The sequence below is a fragment of the Drosophila yakuba genome, chromosome 3R (assembly GCF_016746365.2).
Source record: "Drosophila yakuba strain Tai18E2 chromosome 3R, Prin_Dyak_Tai18E2_2.1, whole genome shotgun sequence".
NCBI lineage: Eukaryota > Metazoa > Arthropoda > Insecta > Diptera > Drosophilidae > Drosophila > Drosophila yakuba.
In genome coordinates this window covers 10,910,029-10,922,730 of record NC_052530.2, presented here as the reverse complement: position 1 = coordinate 10,922,730, position 12,702 = coordinate 10,910,029, and the positions used below count along the sequence as shown (strand labels likewise).

Genomic DNA, 12,702 nt, shown 5'->3' with positions numbered 1-12,702 from the left:
CTAACAGTCTGACAAGTAAAATATAAACAATTAAACATAAGATCATATAAAGATTAGATTTAACAAGATATGGGTTTATTTTATTTACTTTATTGATATTTAGTAAAGTGAAAATACATATGGAAACATTTCCACTCACCGTCACTTTAAATATTTAGTTAATTATAAATATTCAATACCTTTTGTGCTGGATTCCAGCAACCTATATCCGTTTTACTTATTCAATAGTCATCCGTCTGCTAACTTGCACAACAAAGCGTTTTAGAGCTCGTATAAATTCAGACACGTCATCGATACTAATTCAATAAACAATGCAAAATGTTTGCCATTGTTCCGCCGGCCGTGTGTTTTCCCCAGCAAATGCCAAAAACAGAGTAAAAAATAAATAAAATGGAAATAACGTGAAACGAGCAAACAGTCAAACATCGCGAATCGCGATGTTACAAATCAGCATATTCGATGAGCCGGGGTAAACAACTTTGAGTGGATGGCATTCGATTTTCGATTTGAATTTATCATATTTGTTGGCGCTGTGTAGCTGCCGTGTATTCCACTTTGCATAAATCGCACTGGGTTTCGCTTGCTGTTTTGCATGTGACAAATGCAAAGCCCAAAAAAGTATGCTACAGTTTATTGAAAAGCTTATTATCCTGCTCACCGAAGCGAAATAGTAGATGGATGGGTCGTGTGTTTTTACCATGTCGCTGTTTGTATTGCTAATGGAAGACAAACGTTATCGCCACATCCCAGTGTGTTCAGCATTCCTTTCGAAAGACGCCGTAGGCGACAAACAAAACACAAATAAATTGTATTAGTTCGACGTTTTGTTAACCAAAAATTCAATTTGCATGTTGGGAATGATACACGTCGCTTTTTTTTGTACACTCGCATATACAAGTTGAACTTTTCCATCATCTTCGTAGTTGACAGAGAAAAGCTGGCCTACTGATCGCTGCTTTCCTAGTTAATTCGACGCCATTATCTGGCAAAATAGCCAAAAAATGCTGGCCAAATATTTACATGGCGCACTGACATTGTTGGTTCACTCGAGTCAACAGCAAAATGCCAGCGTTGTGGTGCCCCAGGAATTTTGCCGGAGACAAATTGCTCAAAATTGGATGCAAAGGCAAACAGAGCAATGGAGATCTGTCCATGCCTGTCATCCGGTATTCCTTCGCCTTCTCCTGCTAGCCGTGCCACATGACCAACAATGGGAAATATGAGGAATGGTCCTTGGAATGCCATGGCTTCTCCTCCGAGTTCCCTCTGGCATGGTTGACTTCAATTAATTACCCAACATTGACCACACAAATGGTACAAAAGTGAGGGAAAATCATTAGCCCTGTCTAAATGGGTTACAATTAATTTCTCCGCTTAACAGAAACCCCACGATTAGCCCTCGTTGTAAAATAAAGACAGGTGATTAGGACATTGGAGCTTGTTTCAATTAGATAAGCCTGTCGTGTGATTGCTGAACGATTACACAGCTAACTAATTGCACATATTTTTCTTTAGTAACTGAAGAAGTTAATTCGCAAGTATTTTTAAGCAAGAAATCCTTTGATCCTGTTTAGTTTCTTTAAGTGCTCGAGCTGGTAAGTATATTTTTAGAACTTACCTTTTAAAGACTTAAAGTCTTGGCAAAATCCCTTGAATGCAATCCGTGTGAGCGCCGTTTTTGGGCCACAGCCTCGACATCAAAGCGAATGCGGCTTATTCTTCATGGCCTGTTTTTTGCTCTGCCATATACATATATATATAAATACATATACGTGTTTCTTTTTTTGGTGCGTGAGGAGCGTCAAATACACACACACACACATGTTGGCCAGATGGACCCAGAGGGCCAAGTGGCCGGTGGGGTAGGCAAATATTTTCTTGATTTTTCGCTTCGCTTTTCCAGCGCTTTTTGCTTGGCAAGCCTGATTCACGTCTATTTTCCAACTCGTTGGGGCCGAAAGTCGTCATCATTACCTTTAAGAGGGTAATCCTGCCACGCGTGTGTTTATGGCTGTTTTGTGTAATTAGCCAGGCTGCTTGAGAATTTTCCGGGGAAAATGGTGAAAGCCATTTAAGTCTCACCGCAGGAAACGAGAAAAACGCGCCAGAAGTACTTTAATTTCGACTGCGAGTGACGTCGTGCATTTGCGTAATTTTTTAATTAAAACATAATCTATTTATTTGGCACCCCGCAACAAAAGTTGAAGAAACAATTTCGTTTAATTAGGCAAAGGACTGGGCCCACGAACGAGTTTGGCCAACACCGAAATGGGGTTGTGCTCGCATTTTGGGGCAAGTTTAATTGCAAAATGCAATCAAATTAGTCGACTATCGTGTTTTATGAAGTTATTACAAATGTTTTCGCCAATTAAAACTAATCCAGGCGAAAGTAGGGTAATAAAATAATTTACAACGCTGTAGTGAGAGAGAACTTTTGTTATAATATTTCGTAAGCATTTGAAACTGGCTTTAAGCTGCCAACTTTGGGCTAAAACATCAGCCACGTAACTAGGCTCATATTTACCCGACTCACTCCTCAGCTGTGGACACATATCATGCCTCGTTGTATATTCCCTGGGATAATATAAAACTAAAATAATAAATGACGAGAACGTGACTCGACATCTGCGGTGTCTGTCATCTTTTTGTTAGCCCAAAATCTGCACAAAGCCAGAATGACACTGTTTCGGTTTTAAAATCATCTGGGGGCACTTTTTGCAAGGATTTTTAAGGGCACAGCTTGGTGTTTCCTTCTGACGTGTATAGTATCTTGAGGATGAAATATATTTGGGCGTACGGAAAATATGTTAAAATGCTAGACTACACATTTAACTGAAAAATGAGCTTTGAGTAAACTCCTTAAGTGATTGCAATGTAAGTGACTCAAGTTTCTACAGCAAAAGCCTTTGCAATAATTCACCAAATCGGCGTAAATTCAATTTATCGAATGCCACCGAGTCGAGGCAAATCAATTTGCCATTGGCCCATCGAAGGGACAGCCAAAGAAGCTGAACGAACTGACCAAATTTTCGGTCGTTGTCAAATTTAGTTCGGAATTTATTTGCTGTCTGCAAGACGAGAGCTCAGTTCTCAGTTCTCAGAGTTTTCAGAGCCAGACACATTGGCAAACTAATTTTATAATTTATGTTATCGACTGATTTCATTCGAAATTTATTGCGCCCAGGCCTGGACATCGCCTTCTCCACTCCATTTGCATTGGCATGGCGATTGAGTTCGATTCCGAGATTGAGAGTCGCTCGCTTCGATGTCCATGTGTCTGTAATGAATTTTTAAGCTACCAACTAGCCGCACACAATTCAATTATTTGATTTCGTTTCTATTATTCTGCTTTTTCCCCAGACTGGAATTTAATTTGTGTCCGAGGTTCAAACCGTTGCCGTTCCAACCGGCAATCTGTCAGTTGGTAGACGGGCCCAGGGCAAAAGTCACCAGGACCAGCAAATGGCCTTAATAATGAAAACGGACAGCCCGACAATGGGAAATGCTTGGGTATAGTATAGTATGGCATGGTATGGTATAGTATGGTATGGTATAGCATGGTGAAAGTAAGAGTGAAAGTGGCACTAGCAGTGGCAGTGGCAATGGCAGTGGCAGTGAAAGGGGAACAATGGCTGCTTGGAATTGTCGAAATTGAATTTCACACCTCTGTGCACAGGATCAGGATAATATGCTGCCGGTCGCTTTGTTTAGACGGTGCTACTAAATGGAGCCACCGAAAAGACCACTGCATTGTGGTCCGTATATCAAAATCATGATGATGATGATGATGTCCATAACCATAATGATAATGGGCGATTGCTGGCAGCTGGATCAGCCTTTCGGTGGCAAGGACATTGGCGTCGAGGTAACAAAAGGCCTCATATAATGTTAGCACACGGTGCAATGCGAACAAAACATGGCCCGCTACCAGCACATTGGCCTATATGGCGTATTGGTTTTATTTCCGCGCCGCAGAGCAAACTATAACTTCACATGCCACGCAGCACATTGTTGTCAGAAAATAACCTTTTTTCAAGATTCCTTCATGGACTTCACCTGGATAAAAAAAGCGATTGACTGGCAGCAAAGGCAGTATTAACAAGAGAGAACGCTATAATCAAGCTCCTCGATGAGATCAGTTACTAAGCCGACATCCAACATTCTCTTTGACTCTGTGGATTTCTTATAAATATGTGAACGTTAAGAATTTGGGAGTTAGGAAGCTTGTGCCAGTGCTGCAGAAATGACCATAAGTCCGCTTACCTAATGTCCTTTTTTCTAATTTAAAAATTAGAGGCCTGCTAGGGCTTAAAAAAAAGATTTGTCAAATAAATACGAGCGTTTTTCCAAGGCTCGTGTGGCTTTTGTTTAACTTTTTGCGCAGTCAGTTAAGCAAACATGAATTCTCTGCGAAAGTGGCGCCAAGTCAACCCAAAACCCGAGTTCGTGGCAAATGACGAAAAAAATCTTCCATGAATTATTCCACCGTAAATAATTCAAGTGGTAATTCGTATTTTTTCCTTCGTCTGGAATTGAAGAACAATCCTTGTTGCTGTTTACCGTCGGTGGCTTGAGGTTGACGTGGCTTTGTCTTTTTAGCCATTTGCCTCCTGTTTGCTGCTCCTTGTGAGATGCCTCGTCCTTTTCCCTTATGGCGCATTATGCTCCGGTTGTCTTTTGGCTGCCACTCGTATTTGTTTGTCCTCCTGCACACAATTTGTTTCCCTTTCATTGATTCCCATTGTCTTGAACATATATATATATATTCTGTTTATATATATCCTTTGACTTGCTAGTACTTTAGCTTAATGCGACACTTGAACTTTGAATTGCTGTTTCAAATTGTTGGGTGATTCAGTCATTCACAAAGTTGCCAAAGCTGCAATGAAAGTTGTTCTCTCCATTTACAAGTGCTTTAGGTGTCTTACCAGAAAAGGTAAGTGGATATTTCAATTTCAATTTTGGCGCTTTTAAAATATGCATGACCTTTTAAATATTTAGGTATTAAACATTTAAATATTTTCAGCTGTTGGAGCAACCTGTCCAAAAGTGACACCTGATCTGGACCACAAGCCATTTCTTTGCCTTTATGGTTGGCAATCAAAATTTATACGCCCAAATGTGAAAGGTGCAAGCCAGCCTTCTGGCCAGGAAAAAATAAAGGATGTATCGCATCGGCTATTAATAACAATTCTAGCATGGTCGACGGCATAAATTCAGCTCAGCCAAGTCGCAATGGCCAAAAATGTGTCGCCCTTGTGGGTGGTAGTTGGCCAGCCGCAGAGCGGCCTAAAGCGAATAACTAACGGCTCTCGCTTTGAGCCCAGATCCAGACCAATACCATTGGGAGGATCAAGTGGCGAAGGAGGTGCAGCCAGGAGCAGGTACCTGCTGTACCTCAGTCGCAGGCCCAGTTTGTGGCCTTGTCATGAGCGGAGGGGCTGGCCAAACTGTGAGGATGACCGGAAATGGGCAAAAAGTGTTGCAGGCAACTGAAAATGGGCAAATATTCCTTTTGCATATAAATAAGAGCATACGAAAATACTCATGGCGCTTAGGGCCAGCATGGATAAGGGATAACGACCACGTGCTGGTTCATTCCATGCAGTTGTCCAACAGCAGGATCTTGAATCCTTTGGACCAGCCCGCATTTTGGGTCGCCGAAGGGTTATTCACAAAAACATAGAATGAATGTAGAACGAGTGTAGCACTCATGTCAGCTCAATCTGAAGTGAATTTCGAATTGAAGCTGCAGTTTACAGCTTACATCAACTGTAGGTATATTTTTATACCCGTTACTCGTAGAGTAAAAGGGTATACTAGATTCGTTGAAAAGTATGTAACAGGCAGAAGGAAGCGTTTCCGACCATATAAAGTATATATATTCTTGATCAGGATCAATAGCCGAGTCGATTTGGCCATGTCCGTCTGTCCGTCCGTCTGTCCGTCTGTCCGTCTGTCCGTATGAACGTCGAGATCTCAGGAACTACAAAAGCTAGAAAGTTGAGACTAAGCACACAGACTCCAGAGACATAGACGCAGCGCAAGTTTGTCGATTCATGTTGCCACGCCCACTCTAACGCCCACAAACCGCCCAAAACTGCGACGCCCACACTTTTGAAAAATGTTTTAATATTTTTTCATTTTTGTATTGGTATGGTAAATTTCTATCGATTTGCAAAAAAACTTTTTGCCACGCCCACTCTAACGCCCACAAACCGCCCAAAACTGCCACGCCCACACTTTTGAAAAATGTTTAAATATTTTTTTATTTTTGTATTGGTCTTGAAAATTTCTATCGACTTGCAAAAAATCTTTTTGCCACGCCCACTCTTACGCCCACAAACCGCCCAAAGCTGCCACGCCCACACTTTTGAAAAATGTTTTGATATTTTTTCATTTTTGTATTAGTCTTGTAAATTTCTATCTATTGGCCAAAAAACTTTTTGCCACGCCCACTCTAACGCCCACAAACCGCCAAAAACTGTCCTTCGCACTTACACTAGCTGAGTAACGGGTATCAGATAGTCGGGGAACTCGACTATAGCGTTCTCTCTTGTTTGTTATGTGGTTTTCTCAGCTTAAAGGTGGCAATGTTATTGCTTCGATTCCCTTGACACCACAACGCATCAATTTAAATATAAATAATGCAATCGCATCTGGTGAATGGATTCGTGCAAATAGCACAAGCAATATCGGCGGCAATAAAAATGCGTATATCCGTATTTTTGTATTTTTGTTCCCGCACGTAAACAAATCATTTCGTTTGATACCTGAATGAAAAAAATGGCATAACTTTTTTGCATATGCCATGGATGGTCGGCCATAATAGAAGCGCCGACATCTGTTTAATATGGAACGACATCGAATGATAGAAATACTTTCGTAAACACAAACACCGAGTGGAAACGAGGTCCCAGCTGACGTCCTGCGAGGACTCACATACACACACACTCACATCCAGGATATTGCCCAGATACATGGAGATATGCAGTGTGTCCTTCGCTTGTTATATGCTAATCCAAACATTGGGCCAACACTTGTGTTTGACAGCTCCAGCCGTTGGGCTTTGCGCCACGGATGATGAGCCACTGACCAGAAGGAAAAGCTGCATGACGGCACCCAGAACCTGGACAAGCAATCTCGGCTGCGTTTCGGATCCGGGGTATGATAAATTGTTGCTCTCGCCGGGCTGACATATTTTTCGGGGGTCTTAAGCAGGCAGTGAAAACAAAAGCTCCCAAAATGTGTTGGCCTTGAGACGGTCAAAAAGGAAGTGTCGGTGGGAAAAACTATATATGTACATGGGAGAGTGAGGGAGAGAAAGTGAGGGGAAAGTTTGGACATGGTTGGGCTTATGGGGCATTAATAATGCACAGGCACCGGAGAGGAGGAGATGGAGGAGGAGGTGGAGGCGGAGGTCTTAGGCGTGACCACAGCCTCCTCATCCTCTTGCTCCTCCTACGGTGTCCGTTGTCCGGTGCAGGGCAAGATGCCTTGATTTATTCCTTTATAATATTCTTAAAGTGTCCTGCGGGTCGCGCTCATTGTGCCGACACATAAATTGAGGCAAAGCCCGTCGTCCGCCACTGCAGTCGCCATATTTCGCTGGCCGGCTTTCATTTGGTCCTGTTGGTCCTCCCTTTAGATTATATTTTGGTTTTATTTCATTTGGTTTTTTTTTCCTTTTTTTTCTGGTCTGCCTCTGAATTTTTTGGCTTGCTGCCAGAAGTTCGGCCTGACAACGCTTGTAATTTCTGTCGCTTTTGCGAGTTTATTAAAAATATAAAAATGCAATAAAATAAAAAGCGCGCGTTGTGTACATACATCAATAACACGGAATGGACTATATAATATCGGTGCCGTTCGCTGACACTGCAAATACACAATATAGTGGGTAAACAGTTTGCAGTTTGTTGGCTTGTTGGCTTTCAATTCAAATTGTTGTAATATTTGTTCTTTGCTGAAGGCTATCGACGAGAAATTGATATGTTTTTGGGTGTTTCAATTATGCCAGCCAGTCGGCTAGCTGACCCACACTTCCACATCCATAAAATATTAGTTTGAGCATAATCCCCTGGTGGAAAATGTAGGTTGGCATTTTAAAATGCAATATACTTTCAGTCCGTCACTTCGGAGTGACATTTAGCAACCAAAAACGCATCTGCTGCCAGGAGGGAAATGTCGCAGTAAAGCCCGAAAACCGCAGCCAAAAAAAAACCAGCAATGGTTTTCGACTGTCAGCAGGAGCGTTTTTTAAACAACGGCCGAAAATTGCAAATAAATTCGGCTTACAGCGAATCGAACATCGAATCGCACACATAAATAGTGGCCTACCAGGACAACAGAACGAGTGGGTTGGTGGAACGTGGTTGCCGCTTTGAAAATTGGCCGGGTGAACAAAAAAAAAAATACGTATAAAAAGGGAGTGTGCGTTAAATTTGCTTAAAATGAAGACTAATTGGAATTTCGTGTTGCCAGCATGGCTTCCCCAGCCAGCCTCCTTTTTAGCCATTCTTTTGCGGCTGGCAAACGTGTTTAGGGGCAATGTCAACTACTTACAGCCCGGCAGCCCCAAATGTGCCTGTGCCTGTTCCTGCCCCCTCTTAACCATGACGCAATTCACATTTTGAACCCAATAAAGGCGTCAACATTTGCCATTTTGCGTTCGCAGAGCCCTGCTATCCTGCCAAAACGAGAAAAAAACGAGAAAAAAGAAAACGAGTGTCGTCACAAAAGTACACTTTTTCCTTGGCTTCCTTGGTGCCATGAATGTGGCACTGATTATAAATTTTATTTACACAGGCGTCGAGCATCGGGAATTCGCGTTTATGGTCCGTATAACAAAATTGTCTACAAATTGCGGGGGGGAGGGGGGTCGAAGCCGAGTAACTTATGCAAAGGACAACACCAAAATGTGTGTGCGTTAACTGGGTTTATAGTTACTGGCCTCAGCTCAGTGGCTGGTTTTTAGTGGGACAGTGTGACAGGATGGCAGAGGGATGTGCCCTTTGGGAAATAAGGACGGTGAACTTTATGTCTTCAGCTCGGAGGTGAGGAAAAGGCAACAAGCTAAGTTAACATATCTCTTCCCTTTTTTTGCTTCACAGAAACTTTGTTCTTAACATAATAAATGATCAGCTTTAAACATAATTGAATTTGTTGGATTTTATATACAAAATTTATATTTATATTTATTATAAGCATAATTACTTTTATCAAGCGCAGAGCTTGATTGACAATAACGAATAAGCTTATTGAGTGTTATTCGTAGAGACATAAATAATGGTTTATGAATAGGAATGTTTCCGCTACTTTCCCTCCAGCACGGCTATGAAATCGCAAACTTTGCTCAGCAGTGTGCCATTGTTAACAATCGCCTGATTTTTTTGCAGTTCAAAGAGACTGTGCACATCCCGCTGCTCGAAGGCGGAATCAATGGCTTCGTGAAATAAGCTATCGAAAAGAAAGTTGTGCTACAGTTAAGGGAATAATGCATTATAAAAGGTGACTCACTTTGCACGCATGTACCAGATGATGCGGCGATTGTCCCGACACCTTGGTATATACTTTCGCGCTTCAACTGTATTGTCCTGTTTTAAGCAGACCTCGACAAAGGGATCATAGCCAACAGGGCTCTTTTTACTTTTGGCAAACTTCTCCAACTCGTCCCACTTGTGTTGACTAGAAAGCGTGAGGATTCGCAGCCACCAGAACCGCCGCTCGGGCACTTTAAAATCGCTTCTGATTCGCTCTGCCTCCTTCAGTTCGCCGATCAGCAGCAATTCGTGTATGGTGTCATGTATTGACAATCCATTTAAGCTGGCATTGTACTTCATGCTTAGAGTCTTTTGCAGCTTGATCAATCGGCTGGTATCCGCACAAAGGTCTGCTTCCAACGTACAACGACCTTGGGCATAGGCGTTTCCAATCATCGAAAGATTCGACTCCAGTCCTTCCGTTTCAATGGCATTCTGGAAGTGATACTCAGCGATTGCCTTTTGGTCGTCCTCGGTGTTGTAAATTCCATAGAGTCCAGCTCTGTTGGATTCCCGCATTATCTTCTTGTATATGTTTAGCGCCAGTGGATGGTCTCTAATGGTCATCTAAAATTGATAATCAATATGTCTAACTCAATCAGTGCAAGGACGCTAAATACTTACATGCAAATTGGACAGCATCATGTGCATTTTCATCTCCAAGAGCACTTGGGTGATCAACTCTGTATCGCCGGACTGTGTGGCACTGCCCACCGCTCGATCAAACTTGCGCATCTTCAGAAGAAGTGGTACGTGAAGCGAGGCACGTGACTCAAGCTCTAGCAGCTTGATGGCAAGGTCATCTCGTCCAGCTTGATGCGCCTTTGACGCAATATTGCAGAACGAAATACCCTCGACCGACGGATTCTTGAACTTTTCAGTTATCTTACGTGCAACTTCAGTGTCATCTTAAAATATAAAAATAGTTGTCCATCAGTTCTAAAAATAAAGGGAAAAGAACTTACTGGGATCATTTATCACTTTATGGTACGCCCAGTGTTCCAAGATCCAGGACTCGGGCAGGTTCAAATGCTTGGCCACTTGTATCGCAATGGCATAGTGTTTGCGAAACACCAAACGACTGAGTATCACCTCGGTATTAAGATGCGAGAACCTTAAATAAATGCTCTGATAAAACCAATCATTAAAAACAGTTGAATAGATGCTCACTGTTTAAAGGTGATGGGCATAGCGATTCGCTCATGCCGCAAAGTGTTGAGAACCCTCAGAATACGCATGATACGAATATATTTATCGGGATTGTGGTTACGAATAAAGCCTTTGCCATAGTAGGCCGTCTAAAAACAAATGCAGTGGTTATAAATATTATATAAATATAAGAAATCGATTACAATCTTACCCTAAGCAAGCTCTTTTGAGTTTCCGGACAAAACTCATATGAAGCCGCCTCAATACATTCGGACACTGCCAGATCGATCTTTTCCCGGCACATGCTGAGATACTCATCCGCCTTGTAGGATTTCTCCTCAAACTTTTTCTGCGCCTCGAAGAGATAGCTAGCCGGTTCCTGACTGTTCACTGCAAATATGTTCTCAACGCATTTGGGCAGGCGCTGTATCATCTCATGCGAACTCTGGGTGATGATGCGAACGCCATCCATTTCAGCCACAAGGAACATCACCGGATCGTAGGGAAAGTCACTGCGATCAGCGTTGCGATTTACTATTAAGAGGTAAGATGGATATGAAATGACCACCGCATCCGCCTCGCTGTTGTCAGCATTCATAATCCACTCCATTTGCAGGGGCATATCTTTTCGTCCGGTGTCGAATTCACAATACTTTTGCCGCATGTCTACGCTGCCCAGCCAAAGAAGACCGGTGTTGGTATACAGGGCCAGATGCTGATGGTTGTACGACACAGATATCTTTATAATACGCTCGTGCGGCTTCTCAAAGAGATTGGCGGTAATAGTTCCCACAGTTTCGCCTGGAAACAGCTTAATGACCTCACGATCTCTTCCCAGCAGACAGTAGCTGTTGCGTCCCTCGGTTACAATCTCCCAGCAAGAACAGTTGATGCTGGAATCTGTTGAGCAATAAGATTATAGCCTTTTGGAATTCAAATTGATAATAATTTTCCTACTGGGGATATCAGGCAGCTTTCTTTCAGTCTTGCTGCTGTTCTGTTTGAGGAATACCCGACCGGATGTGGTCATTACAGCTACTCCTGTGCCAGCTGCAGACTGAAACACCTTGGCCTCTACAATCTTTGTGACACTGGCCTCATCGCCGATGCTGTAGGACTCCTTTTCCCGGCCAAACATGTCGTACACAAATACGGTGGCGTTCTCCTGGATGCAGATAAGCTCCTCCATGTCTGACCAGCCCATCGCAACTAGTTTGCCATGGCTCCACTGCGGCGATTTAAGGCGATTAGCTTATATTTCTTATTTTCTGATAACTTACCAATATGTGACCCATTTCTCTGCCGGTAGTGTCAAATATGCGAATCATGGGTCTCGCGGTACCCTTAACCGGCACCAATTTGGTGGGATCCCGCGTGACCGCCATTGGACCTCCATAGGGAGCCACTTCCACCCACATATACTCCAAGTCCAAGTCTAGCGGCCAATCGGGCGTAGCCAGTTCCACTTTTCTGTGAATGGGATTGATGGGCGTATCCTTCAGTTGGTTTGTATGGAACGTGTGGATTGGGGATTACCCACCTGTAGTAGTCCGGTCGCACCTTGAACCACTCCCCCGTATTGTACATGATAGGCATGTTGTCTGCGTTCGTAGTTCCTTATTTTAATCGAAAATCATTTGCCTAATCCGCTTGCATTTTTCATTCACAGTTTGCACCGCAACAGCTGATTTTTCAGAGTTGTCACTCAACAGCAAATTGGCGAACCATCGATATTTCTCGGTATCGATGTTTTTAACAATAATCATAACATATTATTTTCATCTTAAGTCAAATTAAACTTTTATTAAAAAAATCAAAAATATACTTGAGGTTACGTAATTGTTTTAAATTAAATACATAAGAATATATGAAATAACAATATGAAACAAAACAAACTCATTCTGCATATATTACTTTGAAAAGTTGGAGTAAACAAAATGGAAGAAAGTGTAAGTGAAATATTTTTAAATCAAAAAAGATAAAATCACTTTAATTTTGAAATTGAGCATAACAA

General features: G+C 42.4%; 1 protein-coding gene across 1 annotated transcript; it reads right to left on the bottom strand.

Annotated features, from left to right (window-relative positions):
* Positions 1-9,153: 9,153 nt before the first annotated feature.
* LOC6536335 (vacuolar protein sorting-associated protein 16 homolog) lies at positions 9,154-12,389 on the bottom strand. Its single transcript, XM_002096883.4, has 9 exons — positions 12,229-12,389; positions 11,969-12,158; positions 11,646-11,916; positions 10,900-11,588; positions 10,710-10,837; positions 10,505-10,653; positions 10,164-10,447; positions 9,517-10,106; positions 9,154-9,456 (listed from the first exon to the last, which is right to left on the bottom strand). The coding sequence occupies exons 1-9, from the start codon at positions 12,282-12,284 to the stop codon at positions 9,312-9,314; spliced, it is 2,502 nt and encodes an 833-aa protein (XP_002096919.1). The 5' UTR covers positions 12,285-12,389; the 3' UTR covers positions 9,154-9,311.
* Between the last annotated feature and the right edge of the window lie 313 nt (positions 12,390-12,702).